General features: G+C 47.1%; 2 protein-coding genes across 9 annotated transcripts; both read left to right on the forward strand.

Moving 5' to 3' along the window:
- Window positions 1–64: 64 nt before the first annotated feature.
- Window positions 65–9,459, forward strand: CCNL2 (cyclin L2). Of its 4 annotated transcripts, XM_015648486.3 has the most exons (11): window positions 65–361; window positions 1,161–1,235; window positions 1,524–1,633; window positions 1,884–2,004; window positions 3,097–3,161; window positions 5,910–6,009; window positions 6,107–6,211; window positions 6,424–6,565; window positions 7,250–7,367; window positions 7,449–7,541; window positions 7,833–9,459. In XM_015648486.3, exons 1-11 carry the CDS (start codon window positions 89–91, stop codon window positions 8,185–8,187), a joined length of 1,557 nt encoding a protein of 518 aa, XP_015503972.1. In that variant the 5' UTR covers window positions 65–88; the 3' UTR covers window positions 8,188–9,459. The 4 variants fall into 4 exon arrangements, with proteins under 4 accessions (XP_015503972.1, XP_033375232.1, XP_033375233.1 ...); XM_033519341.1 differs by lacking the exons at window positions 65–361; window positions 1,161–1,235; window positions 1,524–1,633; window positions 1,884–2,004 and adding an exon at window positions 3,899–5,547 and having other exon boundaries at window positions 2,019–3,161; XM_033519342.1 differs by lacking the exons at window positions 65–361; window positions 1,161–1,235; window positions 1,524–1,633; window positions 1,884–2,004 and adding an exon at window positions 3,899–4,012 and having other exon boundaries at window positions 2,019–3,161.
- A 2,241-nt stretch (window positions 9,460–11,700) lies between these two features.
- LOC107213609 (C-factor-like) lies at window positions 11,701–21,484 on the forward strand. Of its 5 annotated transcripts, none has more exons than XM_015648190.3 (6): window positions 11,701–11,913; window positions 18,685–18,736; window positions 18,959–19,146; window positions 19,490–19,645; window positions 20,427–20,537; window positions 20,721–21,484. In XM_015648190.3, exons 1-6 carry the CDS (start codon window positions 11,773–11,775, stop codon window positions 20,832–20,834), a joined length of 762 nt encoding a protein of 253 aa, XP_015503676.1. In that variant the 5' UTR covers window positions 11,701–11,772; the 3' UTR covers window positions 20,835–21,484. The 5 variants fall into 5 exon arrangements, with proteins under 5 accessions (XP_015503676.1, XP_033375236.1, XP_015503681.1 ...); XM_033519344.1 differs by lacking the exons at window positions 11,701–11,913; window positions 18,685–18,736 and adding exons at window positions 11,952–15,858; window positions 17,666–18,624; XM_033519345.1 differs by lacking the exon at window positions 11,701–11,913 and adding an exon at window positions 11,951–18,586 and having other exon boundaries at window positions 18,685–19,146.
- Window positions 21,485–22,689: the final 1,205 nt, after the last annotated feature.

Genomic DNA, 22,689 nt, shown 5'->3' on the forward strand with positions numbered 1-22,689 from the left:
GGCTCCACCGCGCTCCACCAATCGGCGTCGGGCGGATGCGGGGAGGGGAAGGAGAAGGAGAGCGGAGCCAGCGAGGCGTCGGCACAAAATGGCGGCGGCGGCGGCAGGAGGCGGCGGCCCTGCGGGCCCTCAGGCGGCCGGCGCGGCTCCCGCCCCAGTACCGGGTCCCGGCGCGGTGCTGATCGGCGACCGGCTGTACTCGGGCGTGCTAATTACGCTGGAGAACTGCCTGTTACCCGAGCACACGCTGCGCTTCACGCCGTCCATGAGCAGCGGCCTGGACCCTGACACTGAAACCGAGCTGCGCGTCACCGGCTGCGAGCTCATCCAGGCGGCCGGGATCCTTCTGCGGCTGCCGCAGGTGGGACTGGGCGCAGGCGGGGAGAGGGCCGGGACTAAGCGGGGCTGGGCCCTTCTTTGTGTAGCCCTCGATCTCCCGGTTAGCGGCCGGGGAGGCCGCGGGGCCGCCCCGCAGTTACTGGCCGGGCAGGCCGCGGCGCCACCCGGTGTTCGGGGATCGTTCCGGGCCTTTCCGGCCCTCCCCGGCCGCTGGGTGCCGGAAGCAGGTGATGTCAGCGCCTTTCTCCGCCGCCCCCGTGTGCGGATCGGGGATTGTGTAAAGACGGATTTCTGAAGACTCTTTTGGAGTCCTGGTGACCTCGGGAAGGTTTTGTTTCCCGGAGAACTTTAGGCTAAACAGCCTCGTTGCTTTTTGAGCGAAAAATTTTGCAGGCACCTTCCAGCTGTCGAGTCTTAGCATATTCAAATATGTGCAAATCATAACGTTATTAGATTCCCCCTATTTCCACGCCCTAAAAGCAAATTTTTTTTCTGGCATACTTTTGTAACTTTAAAATGAATTTGGTTTGTGTTTTTTTTAATTTTTCTTTTTTATAAATTTTACTAACTAGAGTGTATTTTTCACATTTTTTATAAAAGAAAATTGGGATTTGCTGTCTGTATTTGACTTGTAGGCAGTTTTTACAGTGTTGACAACCTTTTGGGCAACTTAATTACTTAAGTAGCAATTCTGATTTTCTTTAGATACCCTTGAACTTCCTCCCAGGCTTAATTAATTTTCTGGGTCTTAAAAGTACTAAAATTTCTCTTCGGAATTGGTAGTTTTGTTCATTATCCCCTGTTATTATCCATTTTTTTAGGTGGCTATGGCTACAGGACAGGTGCTATTCCAGCGTTTTTTTTATACCAAGTCTTTTGTGAAGCATTCTATGGAGGTAAGAAGGCATTAAATTACATTTGTTGCTATATTTATCTTCTGATCTCTCTTGGCAAGTTGTAATCTGAGATGTGATCAGTGTTAGAAACTGGTCTGGAGATTACAGTTATAGAGCAACATGATTTTACAAAGGTATTTAGTAGTGATTTTTGTCAAGTATTTAGTTTTTTCTTATTTTTCCACATTTTTTCACTCACTATTCCTCCTTAAGATGTTGAAGGAGCTCAGTTCCTGAACTGAAAAGGATACATTGTATAAAATATTGTATTTTATGCTTATTTTTCAGCATGTGTCCATGGCCTGTGTTCATCTGGCATCCAAAATTGAGGAAGCCCCCAGACGCATTCGGGACGTGATCAATGTGTTCCATCGCCTCAGACACCTGAGGGAGAAAAAGTAAGCTGAGAATTCAGAATAATCTGAACTATCTGTGTTGTGTTTTAATTATTAAACTTCATGACAGCATCATTCCCTGTTTCATAAATCAGGGACTGTTTTGAAGGGATCTCACAAAGTGAGCTGAGCTGTTTTAATAAATAAGTTTTTTGAATATATAAATAATAATATTTTTTATTTTTGCACAACTCAACCTGAGTCTCTGTAGGGATTGAGATGATCATCTTGTGAGTTTGACCTTGTCTTGCAGAAAACCTGTGCCTCTAATATTGGATCAAGAATACGTGAACTTGAAGAATCAAATAATTAAGGCAGAAAGAAGAGTGTTGAAGGAGTTGGGATTTTGTGTTCATGTGAAGCACCCTCATAAGGTTTGTACTTTATAAATTCACTATATAACCAATGTTTCATATTCTGTAAATCTTTGAGGAGGCTGCCTGGAAGCTTTGTGGACAGCACATGATAATCAGTGAATTCAGTGAGATTAGTTTCTTACCATCCTGATGTTTTCTTTCTCATTTAAGAGACTCTTACTAATTGGTCTCGTATCACTGCTGAGTGACGGCGAGGTGGATGCAGGTGCTCAGTATTCCTCGAAGGCAGATTGGATCAGTAGGTAGCTTTGGTGGTAGAAAACATCCCCTGAACTTAGATCTCTACACAGGGAGGAATTTGGAGGCCTGGGGTTGTCATGATCACTCCTGATGGGAATGTGCTGAGGTATTAATGCTCTGTGTGCCAGTTTAGTGTTTGCAGCGTGTTAAAACCACACTCAGGCTTGGCTAGAAAGGAGACAAGGCTCAATATAAAAGTAACAAGGGTTAGAGTGTATGACACCTGAAAGACGCAATTACCTCAAATACTTAAATTTTGCCTTAACTGGTCAAAGAACTTCATATTTCTGTACCAAAACAATTTGGGATCTTGCTCTTTTCTCCTCTAAAAAAACTCCTGTTCAGAGCATTCTTTTTAAGCTTCTTGACTTTCAGAATTTCCTTCTGTCATCCACCCCAGAGGACAGCTGTAGTTTGTTAATTGGGGTGAGTTTTGCCATTATTCTGCCTCTTTGCAGCCTTGTTTTCCTTTCAAACCAAAGAAAAAGCCCTCAGAACTGAATGAACCATGGCACAGTGTTGTCTGTTCTCTCCAAGCACTGCCAACTTTCCTCACTGCTGATTGCACTCAGCAGCTTTTTCTCCCAGGCTGCAGCTAAAAAAGGATTTGTGAGGTGTCTAGGAGAACAAAATCAAACCCAGGTGAGGACAAGGCCTGGCTGAGTGGCAGGATGGAAGGGCTCAGAAGGTCAGAAGTGGTGTGGATAAACACTGGGGATGGTGCAAACACTTCATGTGTAGTGTTTTAGGCCTTGAAAGAGGATCACAGGTGCCTCATGGATGTCCCTCTGAAATAAGCATGTGGCTCTCCAGATGCTTATTAATAACTCAATAACCCATATCTTCCAGATAATCGTTATGTACCTTCAGGTATTAGAATGTGAACGTAACCAACACCTGGTCCAGACCTCATGGTAAGTTGATTTTCTTTATTCTAAGAGACCAGAAGGGGCAGTAGCAGAAATATGTCACTTGAGGCACTGGGCAGCACTGCTCAGCAGTGCTTGGGGCCACCCCAGACAGCTCCACTGTCCTTGGTGTGCCCCAAACTACTTCCCAAATGTTGAGCGGCCTCTTAAGTTCGAGGCACAGTTTTAATGGTAAGGTAGCTTTCCACCCTCACGTCTCACTTCCCTCCTCTTTGCTCTCACTTTCCAGCTGAAGGGACAAGGTTGGGTGTGTTTAGAGTTGTTCCCTTGGGTTCTTATTCTTCAGGGAAAACTTGGGTGTAATTCAAGTCTGTTCCCAGTGCTGGGAGATGGCTTTTCCCAGGGCCTGAGCTTGATTCCAGGTATATCAAAACCTCAGATAAATTTCTTCTATCTATGTGGATAGTGCAAGATGTCAGCTTGTAAGACTGGATAGATGGATAGCCTGGATTCATGTTTGCCAAGAAATGTCCTCTGCCTTATTGCTCTCATTTAATAAATATTTGCTCGGGGGTGGGAAGCTTCTGTAAAATTCCACGTCCTTAACTTCACCAAATAATGCTTTTAAACCATAATGCTTTTTAACAATACAAATGGTCTAAAAAAAAGCTACCTTTAGTGAATCCAAAGACCATATTTCTGCTGACTGAACTGTCTGGTACTGTGACCTGTGTGTAGAGAACCAGTTTTGACTTTTCTTTTCTGTACTCTTTTGATCAAAGGGTAGCCTCTGAGGGTAAGTGACTAAGACTTCTCCTCTGCTGCCCATGGTGCAGGGATAGCTGCCGTCTTCAGTCAACCCAAAGCTCTCCAAAGAGAAGGCTGGCTCTAGACAGGTGGTATATACATGATAGTAGAGTAACTGGCCAACTGCTTCTTGTGCTTTATAATTTTATTTTTCACTCTGCATTTTTTGATTGTTTGTATATTTGATAACCTGAGTGTTGAAGTTCTGAAATTTTTGTTTTAATGTTCTATTTCTCTTAACTGTTATAATGTGATGTGTTTCTTACATGATAAGGCAAATTAAGTTGGGGTTTAGATCTTAAAAAGGGATGAATTAACAAGAACAAAAATTAATAGTTTCCATTTGTAAACTAGTATATGTGTGAAGCTTGGAGACAAAATGTGGTATTTAGAGACACTTCCCAGAAGCATTGCATGGAGCAGTGGAATGGGGGTTTTGGACTGCCAGGAATCTGCTGCTTGTGGGAGATGGGGAGATGATGGGGAGGGAGGGAATTAACCCAATTGAGAAAGGGGTTAGACGTTACAATAGCACATCTGTGTGCTCGTGTTTGTTGCTTCCAGTACCCAAAACTGGTGGGTATCCAGTATAACTGGTTTTTGACATGTGCATTTTTACAACATTACCTTTTTCTTAAGCTATTGTGACAAGGATTCATTTCCTCCTGTGTCTGACTGAGCCCACGGGGAAGAGGCCAAACTTGGAAGCTGGCATGGTTCTCAATTTGACAAATCAGAAAAAAAGCTTTGTAGCTTTCAGATGTTTGGAGTCACCCTTTCCTTTATCACTTCTTTGGCCAAAAAGTTTGTGCTCTCTTTGTAGTGGGACAAGAACTAGGTTTAGAAGTTCCTTTCTCCCAGAAAGATGAGCTGATGCTGTTGCTTTTTTGGGGCAGCAGTTGCTCTTTGTGTAAATAAGAATTGAGGACAGCTGGGGCAGGTGGGAGTTGGAAACTCCTGAGATTCCAGTTCCTCTTCTCTGTCCTTGTAAATGTTGCATGTGCCTGGCCTGTGGTCTCTGCTTTGGATATTTTGGGGGTCAGTGAATCTTTGTATACTGGGTACCCATATGGTTAATTTTTACTTTAAAGTATTATTTTAAGGATTTTTATTATGTCTGGTTTTAGTTTTTCTTCATCTGATATTTTACTGACGTATGTGCTCCCAAGTCTAGATCTTCTAAATCACATCAGCTGACAGATTCACAGGCATTTACTTTGTGTATTTAAGATTTAACAACATAATGCTTAAGTGTACTGACTAGAATATGTGCAATATTTTACAGTTTTCTCATTCTGTGAAAATTCATTTTAAGCAACCTTACTGAAATGGGACAATTTGGAAACCTTATTTCATGTGCCAAAGAGTGACTGACTGTTCTCCCGAACTGATGTTTCCAAACACCCTGATTTCTCCTGTGGCTGACTTTTTGCATCAAAAAGAAATCTGTTCTGGATGGAAATGGACCCTTAAATCCCACTGGAAGTTGACCTGTGCTGAGGAGGACTGCATTTCATGGGAGAACTGCTCCAGGAGCTGCAGCTTTTGCCAGACACTGGTTCTGCCCTATTGCAGGGGAACATGTGAACCTAAAATTCTATAACTGAGTATTTCTGAGCACACTGTATGTTGTCTTGATGAAAATAACTTGTTTATTGCATGAGAGCAGGCCAGTAGAGATCCAGCAGCAAAAGTGAAGTTAAAATTGGTTCTCTTCTCACCACTGAATTTTCAGCAGTCAGACTTTGTTTCTGTCACACATCCCTCCCCTTGAGGGATTTATTTTTAGTTATTTATTTTATTTTTGTATCAGTAAAATCATTCAGCTTTTCTGTAGATTTACAGGAATGTCATGTTGAAGTCTAGTAACTTAATGCAGAAATAAATAGCCCTTGTAGATGTAAAACCAAGTCAAAAACCAAAAAAAAAAAAGAGCCCCAAAGAGTTTTGCAGTGCCTTGCAATCTCCTGCTCTCCTGTTTTTCAGGAACTACATGAATGACAGCCTGAGAACAGATGTCTTTGTGAGGTTCCAGCCAGAAAGCATTGCCTGTGCCTGCATTTACCTGGCAGCCAGGACACTGGAGGTGAGCCACACTTCCATGGATTTGGGTTTGTTTTTTTTTCAAGCTTTTTAAGAGGGGGAGAAATATGAACTTTTGTCTCTCTCTCTCTCCCTTTCAGATCCCACTTCCAAATCGCCCACATTGGTTTTTACTGTTTGGAGCAACAGAGGAAGAAATTCAAGAAATTTGCTTAAAAATCTTGCAGCTCTACACAAGGAAAAAGGTTTGGTTCTTTTCCATGTTGGGAGCCCTCAAGTAAAGGCTGCAGCTCAGAGCAGGAGTTGGAAAATTTGACCCTGTTTGAAACCACAGCTGCAAGCCTGGAAGTGAACAAAGAGCAGTCACTGTCTGGGACTCCTTCGATTTTCATTCCCCTCCCTGGGAGTGAGTAACCAGGAAATTCATTTCTCACAAGCAATGCTCCTGTGTTCACAGGTGGATTTATCTGATCTGGAAAGTAAAATAGAAAAGAAGAAATTGGCTATTGAAGAGGCAAAAGCACAAGCAAAAGGTCTGGTACCTGAAGGAGTTCCAAGCTTGGATAACACATCAGGATTCTCCCCTATCCCAAAAAATGGTAAATGGTGGATAAGTCATTTTTAGTAACTCTTTCACATCGTTCATATGTATTTACCCTTTTGGGAAGCATTTACAAGTGTGGTTTGGGGCTTGTTGGGGATTTTTTTAAGTGCTTCTAGCACTACTAAACTGGCAGGGTTTGAATAGAATTGTAACTTTGTGATTTCTTGAATCAGATAAAAGCTAAAATCAAATTAGTCCGAAATTAAGACTAGTTTAAACCCATATAGGCCAGGGATTTGCTTTTATGTGGATTTGGCAATAAACTCAAATCCTTGCCACTGGCATGTTGTGCTAAAGCAATATTTGAAGCAGAGGTGCTCTGGCAGGGATAACATTTTGGGATGTTGGGTGGGGAATTTGTTGGTTGAAAGTTTCCAGTCTGTCTCACCTAGAAGACAGCATTCACCATCTTCTTCCCCAGTTTACCTTTCAAACAATGCTGAATAATTGGCAAGGAAAGGAGGGTGGTTTTCTGCCTTTTCTTGCAGTTACTTCAACACTTCGGCAGAAATGTTTCAGATGAGTTTCTGCCTCCTGTGAACTTGTTCAGATCTGCTTGTGGGTGGCTGTGTGTGCAAAGCACAGCTGTGCAGCTCTGCTTGGTGCAGACATGGGGTGAGGGGAGGCTCAAGTCCTTTCAGGTACTTTCCAAAGAGATAACAAAGGCTTCTTCTTTCAGAGTCTCCAAAAGAGGTTAAAGGGAATAAACCTTCACCACTACCTGTGCAGGCCATGAAGAATGCTAAAAGGAAAACTGAGGGAGCGAAGAGAACCAGCTCCAACAGCCCAGTAAATGGGTACGGTTTTATAAGGAAGCAGCTGATTTTCTCCCATGAGTTCTTGAAACAAAATAACCAACTGTTCATTGTCTCTGGCAGTGTCCAGAAAGGAAGAGAGAGCAGGAGTCGAAGTGGCAGCAGAGATCAGAGTTATTCCAGGTCACCATCGAGATCTGCATCCCCTAAGCACAGGTAGGCTGTACTCCCAGTCCCTCCCAATCTTCAGTTTCCCAGTGCCAGCTCTGATAATCATCACCAAGAGGCTGAGGTGACCCAGGAGTGTGTTACTCCGGGTTTGGGTGTTCACAGTATTACTGTACCTGAAGCTGGAGAACGGGATAAGAGTTCCTAAAAAATCAGTGTTTTTACAGTAGCCAGATGGAGGCTTAAGACACAAGATGAGTTTTCATGGGGTACTGAACAGCAAAATACAGAATGAAGTTCTTAAAATTCAAGATCATTCTTCCTCTCCTTTTTGTGTAGGAAAAGTGAGAGTTACTCCACGTCCAGCGGCTCCAAATCCCACAGCCGCTCGCGGAGCCGCAGCGATTCTCCCCCGAGGCAATTCAACCACAGCTCCGGCTACAAGGGCTCCAAGGTGCGGAGCTACAAGAAATCCAAAGACTACAAATACTCGACGCACAAAGCGCGCGAGTCGCGCAGCCGGAGCTCATCCCGCTCCCGCAGCCGCTCCCGCGAGCGCTCCGACCACTCGGGCAAGTACAAGAAGAAGAGCCACTACTACCGGAACCACCGGCACGAGCGCTCCCGCTCCTACGAGCGCACCGGGCACCGCTACGATCGCGAACACCCGGGGCACAGCCGGCACCGCCGGTGAGCCCCAGGGCTGCTTCTGGGGGGAATCCCTGCTGGTGAGCCCCCAAGCTGCTTCCAGGGCTGCTTCCCGAGGAAATTCCTGCTGGTGACCCCTGGGGCTGCGTCCAGAGGGAGTTCCTACTGGTGAGCCCCAGGGCTGCTTCCAGTGGGAATTCCCTCTGGTGAGCTGGGGTGGCTTCCTGAGGAAATCCCTCTGGCACCTGAGCACAGAGCTGGGAATGCCCACTGGGGCTGCTTTCTGAGGGATTTCCCTCTAGCACCCGGGCACAGTTGGTGAGCTGGGGCTGCTTCCCTCAGGAATTCCATCTGATGCCAGTGGTGAACCAGGGCTTCTTCCCTCAGAATTCCCTCTGCCAGCAGAGCTTGCTCCCAGTGGCTTGTGCAGTACCAGGGTTTATCTGGCTCCTGAAGCACCCCTGGCTTGAGCTATGTTCTGCCAGCAGTTTGTGCTCATCCATGAATCCAAAGGAAAGATTAATGGGGTAGGAAGTGATATCAGGAGTGCCCTGTGCTGGGGTGTCACTATCCACCCTCATTTGGTGCTCCTGTCTTGCTCTTGAGTGATTTCCATACCCAACGCAGTGCAGTGTTTGGGACTTCCAGTCCTGCAGGCAGCAGCTCCATGGCCCATCCTTCGAATGCTGTGCCCAGCAGTTCTTACCTGTGGAACTGGAAAGCTCCTCAGCCCCCTGGGAGTGCTTTGGTGCTAACAACATCCTCTTTTCATACTGGCTCTATGATGTTGTGCAGGTGGGAGGTGACTTTTTTTAGACCTGTTGCCTATATTAGGTTCTCTGTGTATATATATTTTGCAGTGTTACAGTACAGTATGGGAAAATGGCCTTCCTAGCATTTACACTTTACCCACAATGTAAATAAGCATTTGTTTAATACAGGTGAAGATATATACAGAAAATTCAAAACTTGAATTCTATCAAAAAAGACTTGTGTAGAAAATTCTGATAAATGTGAAAGTATGTAGCTCTGTGCATTGAGAGTAGTATATTTTTATCTGTGCAATGCTGTGTGCGGGCCACCAGCTTGGAAGACATTTCCTATATATCCATTTGAAGTGGTTGAAAATTCTTTACTCAGGATCTTTGACACTCTGAAGAATTCGTAGTTTGTCAGTTTGCATGCTTGATGAACAGAGCATTTAAAAACCAATTAGCAGAGCCCCACAGCCCAGTAGTATCAGTTCTAGTGGTATATCTGAGCTGTTACTCTCATGCTCCCTAATTTCATTAAAGTATTTGATTTTCTATTACATTCACTTGAGAGTAGTTTCTTATGAGCTACACCACTTTTGCCTACTCATAAAGAAAGAAATTGGTGCAAATTTAAGAGATTTTTCAATAGATACAAGACTTGGACTGGCCATTCCCTTAAAGGCAGGAAATTTGGGCACCAAACCTAAAATCCCCTGATCCATAAAGATTTGAGGTGGAAAGTGCCTTTCTCTGACTTCAGGAGTAGCTAGCAGGTCCCAGCTAAGTTTCCTGAGCTGTGTTCGCTCTGGGCCTCCTCACCTGGACAAAGGAGGAAGAGCTGGGGTTATCTGAAGGTAGCACAGCTGGGCCTTGGGAGAATCCCATCCCTTGGGCTTTGTGCCAGTTCTAGGGGGGGGTGAAAATGGTGTGGCTGAGCATCTGTGGTGGGTTTGGTGTGGGAGCTGCTGGTACATTGGAGGAAGTCAGTGCTGCTGCTGAGCAGGGCAGGAGCTGGCAGAACTTCACTTGAAATAAAAAAGCCCCACATCCATCTGTGTGTGTAGACAGCTCTCAGCCCTTCAGGTGAGTTAAGGCTTTGTTTTCTTAATCCTGGTGACTCCACCGTGGCTCTCAGTCATCAGGACCTCTCACAGGTTGGTCTCTGATCTGTTCCTGGTGTTTACCTGCAATTCCCTCTGCTCTGAGAAATGTTCTGCTTTGAAGGGTCGGCACTGAAACCTGATTGGTAGAAGACCCTACAGGCTTGGCCAGGTGCTGATCTGCATTCCTCAGATAAATCCCACCTGCTCTTTCCTCAAATAAAATCTTCTGCCTCCTCTGGCCACCCACCCCATCCTTCCTGGGGAAAAAAATCCTCAGTTTCCCAAAAAGCAGTAAATTCACTGCCAGAGCTGCATTTGTCTGCCTCGGCAGAGGCTTGGCCACCAAAGCTTTGTCAGGTGAGAGCCCAGAGGATATTTCCTAGAGGTTGCCAATCCCAGCTGTGCAAAATTCCAGCTGTGCCAACATCCCAAGCACAAAGAGGTCACTAAGCAGTTTTAGCTTGATGGGGATTTTTAAAAAGGTTTTCCAACCCCACCAGAATTGTGGTGATGCACAAAGGAAATTGTTCTGATACCTTCTGTGGGAAGGAAGGTAATGGATTAAAGCAGCTGGGGAAGTGCTGCTTGTGAGACAGAAATTGCTGGAGTGGAGCTTTATTTGGAAGAAAAGAGAAAAACAGGTATCAATGTCCAGGGCAGCCTTGCTGCTGGCTTCCTGCCACAGCTGCTGTGTGCACAGGGATGAGTTTTTCCCCCAGCCTTAGGGAATGGGAATCCAGGCTGTTCCAGAAGCCCCAGCTCAGCTCTGCTCACAGCCAACACTGTCTGAGGTAGGAGAAATGTCTGGAAGGATTTTGTCATCTTCATCTCCCCTGGGGCTGTCATGGGAACATCAAACCCAAGCTATCCAGCAGCAATACTCTAATATATGTAAATCCTGTACATTTTTGGAGCTGTTGTAGGAATTTAGAATTAAACCAACAAAAGGGAAACAAGGCAGACTCAGCTGTTTGAGGCTTTTCTACAGAATTTTTCTAAATTACCAAATCTGTTCAGTTTCCCAAGTACAAGGGGAGAGTCTATCCTAGCAGGATGAAATTAGTTTTAAAAGCGTAGTGATCTTTTTTAAAAAAGAGCAATATTATGCTTACAGATGTAATTAAAGCCTTTAAACCTCCATCCAGCAGTTTCTGCATGACTGTGCAGATCAGTAATAGGTTCTTGATTTGGGAAGGCACATGCCAGTCCTGGGGGACAGGGTGAGGATGAGCTAAGGCTAGGAGCCGGTACTGATTTCCAGGACCAGGTCATGCACGGTGAGGAAGGGAGAGAAACGGTAGTGCACACCCCCAGCAGCCCTCGGCAGAAACGTGGAGAGTCCAAAAACGGGGGTTCCTTCCTGCCTCTGCTTCATCCCCCCGTTCAAGAGCTGAATCCTTTCCTTCTGTCCATTCCTGGCTGCCGCGGAGGAGTGATTTTACCCTTGTCCCGATCTGTGGGGCGGATAAATGAGGGTCAGAGGGGACAGGGGCTGCTCTGCGGCCATCACTGTTACCCGCAGGGCTCTGAAGTTCGTGGAGCAGGGTTTGGGTACCAGCCGGGAGCGGGACAGGCTCGGGTCGCGGTGGCAGGGGGAAGAGCCAATTCCCCTTCCTCGGCCGCTCTCCGAGCCCGTTCTCTCCCGGAGCCGGGCGGGGGCGGTGCCGCGGCGGGGGCGGGCCCGGGGCGGTGGGCCCGGCTCCGCACAGCGCAGGTTGAGAACCGCGTGGGCTTGGGAAGGGCCGGGAGCGGAGCGAACCGGGCCGAGGCAGCATGGCCCAGCCGCGCTGCCGCTCCGTGCTCATCACCGGCTGTAGCCGCGGCATCGGCCTGGGGCTGGTGCGGGGGCTCGCAGCCGCCAGCCCCTCCCCGGATTTGGTCTTTGCGACCTGCCGGTACCCTGAGAAGGCGCAGGTAAGCGGTGCGGGGGCGCCCGGGGTCCCCGGGGTGGGGTAAAGGAGTCGGGAGGGAGGAGAAGGCACTTGGAAGCGCGAATCATCTCGAGCATCCCTGTGCCGGCAGCGAGAGCCTGGGCTGGGATGGAGCCGGGACTGAGCTCCCGTCCGGGGTAGGAGCCGTGCCGGGTTGAGCCGATACCAGGGACCTCCCCGGGGCTGGAGCTGGCGTTAATCGATGATACGGAGCGTTCCCGGGAGGAGAGCGAGCGGGACACGGCCGGGCAGCTGCAGCATCTCCAACGCTTCTTTTCATCCCCGAGTTTCTCTCTGGATTTGCTGCTGGAAATGTCTGTCCTGTTCTCCAGATCTGCACAGCCCGGAGCCCTGCAGGGGCAGCCCATCATCCCTCAGAAACCTTTCCCGTGGGACCTGCCACAGCTTTCCTTCTCTCTCTCTACGGTGTCTGTGTCCCCAGCAGGAGCCTCTTGCCCTGCCTGCCTCTTTTTCTCTGCTGCACTTGCAACAAGTGAGAAAGACCAAATGAGCAATGAATTAAACACTTCTCTTAGTGGCCGTCCTGGTTGGGCAGGGGTCAGAGTTTCTGCTGGCAACAGCTTTTGTTACCTGCTGCTCGTGGATCCACTTGCAGCCCTCTCTCTCCCATTTCAGCCCAAGTCTCTGCTGCTGCAGCATCGCAGCAGTTTGGGGACTGCCCTGTCCCAAAACTTCTATAAAAGACTGCCACACAAATTTCACACACACCTCAAACTTTTGGGAGGCAAATCGCCGAGGGTGGTCAGTCACTCTGTGCCCAGCAGTGTCGCGTGTAGCATGTCTAGGCTGATCTCAGCTCCCCTCGGCAAGGGGGAATTTGGGCAGCACAGAAACACACACAGGTACCCATCCTCCTGCTCCTTCCCTGTGGTGCTCCAGAGCTGCAGGAAGCGGAGCACTCAGCCCTGTGACTATTTCAAACCCCTCTGGAATGGCCCAGACATTGGGAAGGAGAATTGATACCCACAGTCCCATTCCTGCATCTCCCCTACTTAAAGCAAGGCAGAAGGCAAATTCCGTGGCACGTGCAGAGGGAAGCAAACAAAGCCCCCGTGTCTGTTCCTTCTGGGGGATTTGGTTCCTTTCATACAGATTGACCACACCATAGACGGTGACCACACTGTCCTAGCAATAAACCAAACATAGCTTAGCTTGTTTACTGCTTAGTTTACTGCTTAGTTTACTGCTTAGTTTACTGCTTAGCTACAAAAAATCCCTAAAAGGTACTGCTCAGGATGTGGGACAGGTAACATCTGCAGTTGGACCCCTGCTTCTCCAGAAGCTGATGCTGCTCTGCAGGTACTTATGAAAGTGAAGGAAAATATCTTAATTTTTAAAAAAAGACAAAACAAAAAACACACCCCACCCCCCACCCCCCAAAATATCTCCACCACAATGGTACATTTAGGGTATTTCTCAATGAAAATGCAGAGAAACAGCCCAGCAAGGCTGGGATCAGGTGCACAGCTCCCTTTCTGGGCTGCTCTTCCCTGCGGCTCCCCCCCGAGAAGCTCCTGGCACCACCTGAGCAGAAATTCACTCCATTCTGTTCCCTTTTAACTCCTGTTACCTGAGCTGGCACCGCTCCCAGCACTATTTCCTACCAGTGATTGCACAAGAGCCTGGTGTAGTAGTGGCACAGGAAAGCAGCAGAGACATCTGACCTGTGTTAGATCGAAATCTCCCTGTGTGGTTGTTTGTCCTAAAGCTGCTTCAGCCAGTGCTGAGGGAGGTTCTTTCCCTTTTCACAAACTGGCCCCTATGATTTTTCATCATAAAGGTCTCAGATCCATTACATAGAGAAGTGAAATAGTTCCTTCAACAGGAAGAGCTCCCTAGGAAACAGTACACGGGCAAATCTCAGCACAACTCAGCAGTTTTGGGATTTTATTTTGTGTGGTCAGTATTTAAAAATCTGGAGCAAAAAGGCTGTAAACCTGCACAGGAAGATGTGCCTGAAGAACCTTCAGGCAGTGCAATGTGTCTGGTGAGAGTCTGGGTCACTCCTCGCTGGCAGGAGAAACCTGGAAAGCCTCTGGCAGGTCGTCTCCTGTAGGCAGAAAGCTGGCCAGGAGCCACATTCCAGCCACCCCAGTGGTGATCCTGCTGGCCACATGGGTGCATCCTGAGATTTTTTGAGGGGGCAAGTTTTGTCCTTGGTGGATGAGGGTGGGTTTTTGTTCTTTGTAAGGACCTCTAGGCCATGTGCTGTGTTTTGGCAGGACATCAATAGAAATCTCTGCAGTCAGCTGGAAGCAGATTTCTAACAGATGGGTTTGGAAACTCCACAAGGAAGAGAAATCTTTAGTAAAGGTATTGTAGTGGTTTCACCAGCATTATCTGCCCCATCTGCAATGCATGGAGCAGGCACAAATCCTTCTGACCCTCTGAGAGTGTTCCCACTGTGCTGCTGGTCCTTGGGGCTGGCAGAGGGCAGGAACAAACCTGCTCCAGCCTCCAGCTCTGGGAATTTTGGTCATGGGAGCACCAAATTCAGCTGCTGCTCTCAAAGCTTCACTCCAGCCTGGCAGTACTGCTGAGTGTGGTAGGAAGGGCAAAGGTTCAGTGATTTTCTTGTCATTTTTAGTTTTTTTTCTTTCTCAGAGAGGAACCTTTGCTGTCACTGAATTTCCAGTCAAATTTTGAACACCCAGAGTTCATGTTCCTGCTCTCCAGGGATTGGCACTGCAGGCTCAACTTAGGGCAACTTAGGGCACAGACCTGTTTATTGGCTGTTCATACTGGGCTGTGAAGTTGAGGGAGTTTTTCTTTCTCTGCACACCTGGCTCAGTGCTTTTTCTCCTGACAGAAATTCAGGTGGTCTAATTTTGTTTTTTCCCTTTTGTTGACCACACGAAAAATCCTCCTCGATACAAGTGAATTGTCCCCCACTTCCTTTCCTGCATGAGAGGATGAACCTGGAGAACAGCAACTTTGGACAGTTCCTTTAAATTCTGCTCTCTGGTTTGTCAGAGCAGCGTTTTCCCATTGCAGAATGGAGTTGGGCAGAGCTTGAATTAAAAGGCTTTTAAAAATAATCTTCCAGTTTTTAGAAGACAAGTGATTACATACACTTAGCTGCTGGCAAATGCACTTCCACCCTGGGCAAGAATCTCTCAGCAGAGTGATGACTGAATATTTCTGAGCTCTCCAAACAGTGGCCAGAGAAGAGCCCCTAAAGACCTGCCTTTCCAAAGATGTTGGGGAAGTCTGACTTTGCTTTCCTCCCTTTACCAGGAAAAGCAGCACATCTCCTCTAACTCCCTAACCTTGGGGTAATGCTGAACAGCTGCAAGCTTTTGCATGTGAGTCTGTGCTGGCAGAAGTTGTGAAAACTTGAGTTCTGGGGCTGAGGAGCTCCTAGGTGGCCTCCCCAGAACATTTGCTTAACAAATGGGCTACAGATCACACGATAACGTGCAGCAGGGCCGCAGGCAGCCAGATAACCACTGCCCTCCTGGAAAAGCACCATCGGAGACTCCTCCAGCCACGCTCTTGATTCCAATCTGCCTTTTCTTGGGCTGCTCCAGCGCTGACAGTGGGAGCAGCTACAGATCTCCTGGGAAATAATCCCGATGTCCCGTCTTTGCTCTCCAGATGGGCACAACCCCAGTGCAGTCATTACCAGGGGGCCAGCACAGACTCATGGACCCAGCTGGAATTCTCCACACACTCCGCTTTTTCTTCTTTGCTCCTTCTTCCCTCATCCTGCTTTCCCATAAAAGGGAAAAACTCTGCCCTAAAGGACTGCACTTAAAAATGGTACAGCCCCTGAAGACCCATGTGTGATGGGGGAAGGAGGCGATGGCCATGGGGTGAATAAATCTGTGGTGCCCAGAGCTGTGGGATCTGCACAGGAGCATCTCCTGTTTCTCCTGCTCTCCCCACAACTCGAGTGAATTCCCAGGTGAACAAATTCCTCACTGCTCGAGTCCTCTACAGAACTCTGGGAAGCTTCCAGGGCTTAATGTGCAGTTTTCCTTGCTCTGAAGCAGGAGATTCTGTTACAAACTGTGCCTGTTCCCTTGTCAGACACGGAGCTCTCTGCTCACTGTCACTGTCAGCTTTAGGGCTTCTTTTTTCCCTTTAACACATATTTTAGCCATGTGGTTTGCAACTGGAAAGAGCAGCTGAGTGATATGTGCACCAGATCTATCAGGCAAAGGAGGCATTTCTGAATATATATCAGGGCATTCTTGAAGTATTTCTAATTTTGGGTTATTGCAGGGTTCTATTGTTTGATTTTTTTTTTTTTTCCTGGACATGTTTTACACTTCCTACAGCAATGAGGTCTGGCTCTTCAGAAGTAAGAGAGAGCTGTGGGTCAGGGCAACTGCTGTGGAAGCTGTTCCAGGGTTGAACAGTGAGCTGGCTGTGCACTGTGATACTGAAAAGCTGTCTCAGAGGGACACAGAAAAATAGGATACACCTCTGGCTTTGTCCCGAGTGCAAGCAGGATGAGGTGAAGGATTCCCAAGCACCTTTATCTTGCCCGAAGGCTGTGTTTGTTTGGCTTGATTGCTTCCAACTGGCTGAGTGGGGCCAGGCCCTTTCCAAGAGCTGTAACTGAAGTGGATAATGCTTTCATAAAGAAGGCAAAGTAAATCTTGCTAAATGACAAAGACAACAAAACATTCCTGGTTGAAATCTAGCAATAAATACCCTGTGTGCTGATGAGTCTGTGTCAGGAGACCTGAGTGCCAGAGGATCTTGTTTAAATCAGAATAGGCTGACTCTTTGTTAATCGTAATTAAAAAACAGCAAGCAGGAATCAACAGATGCTAATTAGAGTTTCATTCTTGTCTTGGACTCCCTACGAGCTGATTCTCAGGGGTGATTGTTCAGGTGCAGAGCAGTTCTACAGCTACTGTGCTAAGTAAACACAGTGTTAGGGGGCTGTGTTGTTGCTTTTTGTTGGGTTTTATTTTTCTTGTTTGTTTTTAAATTATCTGTCACAGCACACTAATTAAAAATTACTTAGCTGGGATATGTTGGCTGTACCTACTTGTCTCAGTCCTCCTTCTCTCATGTTTCTTCCAGTCACAGGAGGGGAGAAATAGGCTTTCCTGCAAGTTTTAGATGTTCTAACTGGATTTTTGAGCTTATATCAGGTGTAACATTCTTCAAGACCAAAGCTGTCTACATCAGCTTTGTGCCTGGGAGCTGCTTCTCAGAAATGTAAACCCCTGAAGTGGGAGTCACTTGTTAACTAAGTAATTAACTGGAAAACCCATTGAATTTTAAACCTAATTTGCATGCAGCTATTGTAATTTCATGCTATGGTACTGGAGAACGCTTCAGTTCTTAACTGAAAATATTGCTTACTCACTTCAGAAGCCTCTCAGTTGCTGTTGCTACTCAAAGCAGCTCTGGCCTGTCAGCAGGAGTCGGTAGCTCATTTCTTTGCAGAGTAAAGAATATAAATAAATTAACTATAAATAAATGGACAAACCTTGAGAAGCCAGAGTGCTCCTGGAGATTATTATACACTAAGTGATACTGTCAAACTGAAACCCAGTGACAGTCCAAAGGCACAGAATTACTGCAGGCCTTGACATGGTAGAGCTATTTCATCCTGGACTGTCAGGAAACAAGACAGTGTGTTTTGGGCCTTTAATTTATGGAAATCTGTCCCACCAAGCCCTGTCCAAAGCAAGGAATGTCTTCTGGTTTTGTGCTTCTGACTTGTTTTTCCTTCCCCCTCCCCTTAATAGCCTTAACTGCAGTTGTAGATTGGCCTCGGTGGGAGGACAAATCTCCCAAACAAGCCTGGAGAGAACCCTGCAGGGTCTGATGTGAGATAAAAGATGTGATCCATTATGGTTTGTCAGAGGACACAGAGTCCCTAAAGTGTCTCCAAGGAGCAGAGAAGGATTCTTTCCAAACCTGCCCTACTGACCCCTATTCCCAAAGGGCTCCTAAAGAAAGGGATTTGCTTGGGCTGGAATGTTTGGCCAGGTTGCTGTGTCTCCTGAACATGACTGGGAATATGGAATCCATCTGCTGTCTTTGGCCACTTCCCACTTGGCTTCATGGCACAGAAACCTGAGTATTCCAGCTGGGCCCATAAATTCAATTTGGACACACTTTGTGCAGCCGGAACACCGGAGAGCACAGATTTCTGCAGGAACACCAGCCTGCTGTGCTGACAGGCAGATGGGTGAGTTCCAGCAGGGAGGGAATTGTTCTCCTGGACAGTGGCTGTGCCTGGGACTGATTTCATGGTGGGCTTCACCTCTGCCTACAAGAACTGATGATAACAAGGCTGCTGGGGAAATGGAATTCCCATGGGGAAACTGCTGGGGAACTTTTCCTGCAAACAGGAATTCCAAATGGCTTTTTAAAAGTGTTCCTGTTGCCCTGAAGTGATGTCCAGCACTAGCTGAGCTTCAGGAGAATTATGCTTTTCTTACATAATTGTGGAGGCACTGGATTTTTACTGGAATGCTGAGAACTGAGCACTAAAAATGAGAAATATCCCACTAAAAATCCAGCACACTCGAATCTGGACTAAGTAGGGGAAGAGTCTAATTTCTTGATCTGGCTCTTATGAAAGCTGCTCAGCAGGTTGGAAAACAAAGGAGAATCACTGCCTTCAGTCCAATAATGAAAATATTTCAGCTGCAATTTTGGAGGTGCAAAATTCAAAGTGATTTATGTAATAGCCATGGAGGTATGTATTTTTTATATATATGTATAGATATATAAAATAAAAAAAAATTCTTCTTCCTAGGAACTGCAGCAGCTTAGCAAGCAATACAGCAACATCAAGCTCCTGCAACTGGGTGAGTAAAGGGCTTTATTTCTATGTACAGGAATTTGTTCAGCTTAGGTGAGTGAACCTTAAAAAACTAGTGTGAGTGATGTAAAATCTGTGCATTTTCACCTGTGTGCTGCCCAAATGTCTCCACTGAGCCTCAGCTTTGGTGTGGCACGGGTTGTCTTGTGCAAGGCACACCCTGAACCCTGCACTGTTCACTGGGGCTCTTCCTGCCTGCTCTGTGCAGATGTGGTCTGTGAGAACAGCATCAAGAAAGTGGTCAAGGAAGTGGAAGAAATTGTGGGAGACAAAGGCCTGAACTGCCTCATCAACAACGCTGGCATCAATGTGCTTGCCTCGCTGGAGGAGGTCACAGCAGAGACCATGCTCACCATTTATGAAACCAACACCGTTGCCCAGCTGATGGTCACCAAAGTAAGGACTGGGAGGGATGAGCTTAATCTGGAGCTTTTCTACTAGTGAAGCTGGACTTGTCCAGGTATTTGTCCCCTTGGAACTGCACAGAGACAGTTCTGACATGGACCTGTCTGTCTGGAGAGCAGTCAGAGCTGCTGTTTGTGCACCTGGTATGCAATCAGTGCATGGCAGGTGGGTGAAGAGGCTGCTGGAGGAAAGTTTCCTCCGGCCACTGGGTCTGAGGAGCCATCACCACGTTGTGCTGGTGACACAGAGCTGTGCTGGGATTCCTGCTTTGAATGAGGGAATGATTCAATTCCAACCCAAATCACCAAATTAAAGCAATCTCTGGTTTTCACAGGCATTCCTCCCCCTGCTGAGGAAGGCAGCACAGCTGGGCACTGGAATGGGCTGTCACAGAGCTGCCATCATCAACATGTCCTCTCTTGCTGCCTCCATGCAGCTCGTCCAGGCAAATGAGATGTTCCTCAAGGTCTATCCCTACAGGATAGCAAAGGTTTGTGAGCTCCCATGGGCTGTGCTCTCTGGCTGAGGGCAGGTGGAGACCAAGCTGACCTTAGGAAGGTGTCCAGCCCCTCTGTGGACACAAAAAGTGTTCTTTATGTGGGTGGAAATGGGAGCTGTGGAACACTGCACCTGCAGCAACTTCTGGAGAACAGGCTCCCAAATCCCTGCTCTGATTCAGATCCACTCCCAAGGGATTTGGCATTCAGGGAAGAGCTGATGCCATTGAGTGTGGGTTCCATTAGCTGTGTTCCTCTCCCATCCAAGTGAGAGAGCAGGCAGGAAACTCATCAAAAGGTGTGCTGACCTGTATGTGATGATGTCAGTTAGTGACAGGTGGGATTTTTAGTTTTCTCACATCCAGAGATTGAGTTTGTACAGATAGTCAGGATCACACATATACAGTTTCTCCTACACCACCTACTCATAAGCTGTTAAATGGTTGTTTTCCCTGTTCAGAAGTAAATGAATGTTTGTGTAGTGATTAGTGTAGAAAAACACAGTCCTTATGTCAATATTATTCTCCTCACAGCTCCTGAGGTGTTTCAAATGCTACTTTATCTTCCATTACAACTTAGTTTCATCTTTCAGCAGTAAGTTTGTGGTGGTAGAACTTTCAGAGTTCCTAGAAAGTCTGGATGAGTTACTGAGAGCCTCTTCCTGTGCCAGGAGACCACAGGGTGGAAGGGAGTTGCCTACCAGCTGGGCTTGAGGTCTTGCTCAAGGCTCATAAACATATTAAGCATATTAATAGGTGGTTTCCATTCCTGCAGACTGCACTGAACATGATCACCCGGTGTCTCGCTGCAGACTTGAAATCGGATGGAATTCTCTGCATTTCCTTGCACCCAGGCTGGCTTCAAACAGACATGGGTGGAAACATGGTGAGTGTCAGTGCTGGAAATGTGACAGTGGGGCTCCCTTGCTGTCCCAGCCCTCTGGCTGCACACCTCTGTGTGCTGTGACACACAGAAACACATCCTCCTTCATTCTAGAACCTCCTTAAATACATTTAATTCTCTTCTGAAGGATATTCCCAGTAATGACCTAAATTTGATTCGTTCCAGGCTCCCATGCAGGTGCAGGAGGCTATCCCAGGTATTCTCTCTGTTCTGGACCGTCTTGGTGAAAAAGAAAATGGTTCTTTCCTGGACTGGCAAGGGGAAACTCTGCCGTGGTAGAAGTACACGGAACTCTACAGGAACAGCTCATCAGTCACAATTTAACCTTGCCACTCTTGTCTGTGTCTCTAGGGTTTTTTGACACGCTTGTTCAAATAGCCAGTCTGACACGCAGCCTCTCTGTAGGTGTATTTGGAAAGCAAAGTGGCTGAGTCTTTCACTTGGTATTGCTCTGCTCTGCTCTGCACTAATGCTTCCTGCAAACGCTATGGTGCTCTCGGTGATGGGCATCTTCTGGAACCCTCTGAAATGGATTCAAACCTGCAACTTATATCCAGGGGCTGGTGGTTCCTTTTCACTTCCAAACCCAAAGTGGGCTTCTGGCTCTTTGCAGAATTGAATGACCTGACCTCAGAATAAGGCCAGTGTAGGCTGTCAGACTCTAGTATGCTCAGTTATCTCCAGAAAGAAACTCCTTTGATTTCCTTTGTTTCTAACTGAGCCAAGGCTGAAATTGCCCAGCTCTAAACCAAGGCAGTTTGGTAGTTCTGTAAATTCTGTGGCAAACTCTGAGTGTCCCCAGGTTGCCAGTGTATACCAGGCACTTGCTTTGTTCCCAGTGGGTGACTAACAGCCTGATATGGGGGTGGGAATGTTGTTTTGTACATAAACTTCTGAAGTGTCTTCAATAAAGTCTTGATTAAACAGTCTGTTTACTGAACTGTTTACTTCATTTAATTTCTCCTCATAGGTTTCTCTTTCCTGGCAAGGCAGTTTTAGTCCTAATTTTCAGGAAGAAACTAACCCATGCTAAACTTTCAGGGTAGTTGGGTTTGACACAGTGGGGTGCACCTAAAAGAGAGACAGACCCTTGTTCTGGTCTGAAATACTAAAAGCAGCTGGTGAATAAATCTGTTGTGTTCTGTCTGAGGTAGGTATAAAAGCAAAAAGCTCTTTGAAGTCTGGGATTGGCTTCAACATCCTTCCCTCATGCCAGCTGATTAGGTACTTTTATGCTTTGCCAAGATGGTGAGTTCCTGTGCCCAGCAAGAGAAGATAAACAACAGCCAGGTAAAGGGAGAGGACAGGTGTGGCTGTCCCTGGACAGCAGCCATCGGGACCTGCCCCCGGATCCAGACGAGGGTGTGGCAGGGGAAGGTGTCTGTGACAGGTGTCTCCATGATCCCTGTATCAGCAGGGACAGGCCCACTGTAACAGCATCACAGAATCCTTCACAGCATCACAAGATCCTTCACAGAATTGGTTAGGTTGGAAAAGCCCATTGAGTCCAACATGTTACTGATCCCCACCTTGTCACCCAGCCCAGAGCACTGAGTGCTACATCCAGTCATTCCTTGGGCGCCTCCAGGCATGGGCACTCCCCCACGTTCCCATACTTAATAGCCCTTTCCATAAAGAAATTCCTTCTGATGCCCAAAACTCCTCCCAATGTGACTCTTTGTGCCATGTTTCCCTTCTCAGGACTGGTTTTAGGTGACTCAGCAGGTGAACACATCCCAGCCACTCACTTTCCATGTTGTGGCTGAGGTCTCCATGCAAACTGGTGGGTGGGGGACACACCTGGGTTGAACTGGTTGAAGGATTTAGTTTGGAGCAAAGCTGGGGAAGTGTTTGGAGCAGGACTAGAAGCAGCTAAGGGAGCTGGGAAAGGGGCTCAGCCTGGACAAAAGGAGGCTCAGGGGGGACCTTCTGGCTCTGCACAGCTCCCCGAGAGGAGGGGACAGCCCGGGGGGATTGGGATTTTTCCCAGAGAACAGGGACAGGAGGAGAGGGAACAGCCACAATTGCACCAGGGGAGGTTTTGGTTGGATATTCAGAAAAATTTCTTCATGGGTAGGTTGACAAGCATTGAAATGGGCTGTGAGGGACCATGAAGAACTGTGAGGGAACCATG

Source organism: Parus major, chromosome 21 (assembly GCF_001522545.3).
Source record: "Parus major isolate Abel chromosome 21, Parus_major1.1, whole genome shotgun sequence".
NCBI lineage: Eukaryota > Metazoa > Chordata > Aves > Passeriformes > Paridae > Parus > Parus major.

Bases quoted from the DNA above. Each gene is read 5' to 3' on its own strand.
- CCNL2 (XM_015648486.3), top strand. From the start codon at position 89: ATGGCGGCGGCGGCGGCAGGAGGCGGCGGCCCTGCGGGCCCTCAGGCG. The intron at 362-1,160 runs GTGGGACTGGGC...CCATTTTTTTAG, and splicing joins TCCTTCTGCGGCTGCCGCAG to GTGGCTATGGCTACAGGACA. The intron at 6,010-6,106 runs GTGAGCCACACT...TCTCCCTTTCAG, and splicing joins TGGCAGCCAGGACACTGGAG to ATCCCACTTCCAAATCGCCC.
- LOC107213609 (XM_015648190.3), top strand. From the start codon at position 11,773: ATGGCCCAGCCGCGCTGCCGCTCCGTGCTCATCACCGGCTGTAGCCGC. The intron at 18,737-18,958 runs GTGAGTAAAGGG...TGCTCTGTGCAG, and splicing joins CATCAAGCTCCTGCAACTGG to ATGTGGTCTGTGAGAACAGC. The intron at 20,538-20,720 runs GTGAGTGTCAGT...GATTCGTTCCAG, and splicing joins CAGACATGGGTGGAAACATG to GCTCCCATGCAGGTGCAGGA.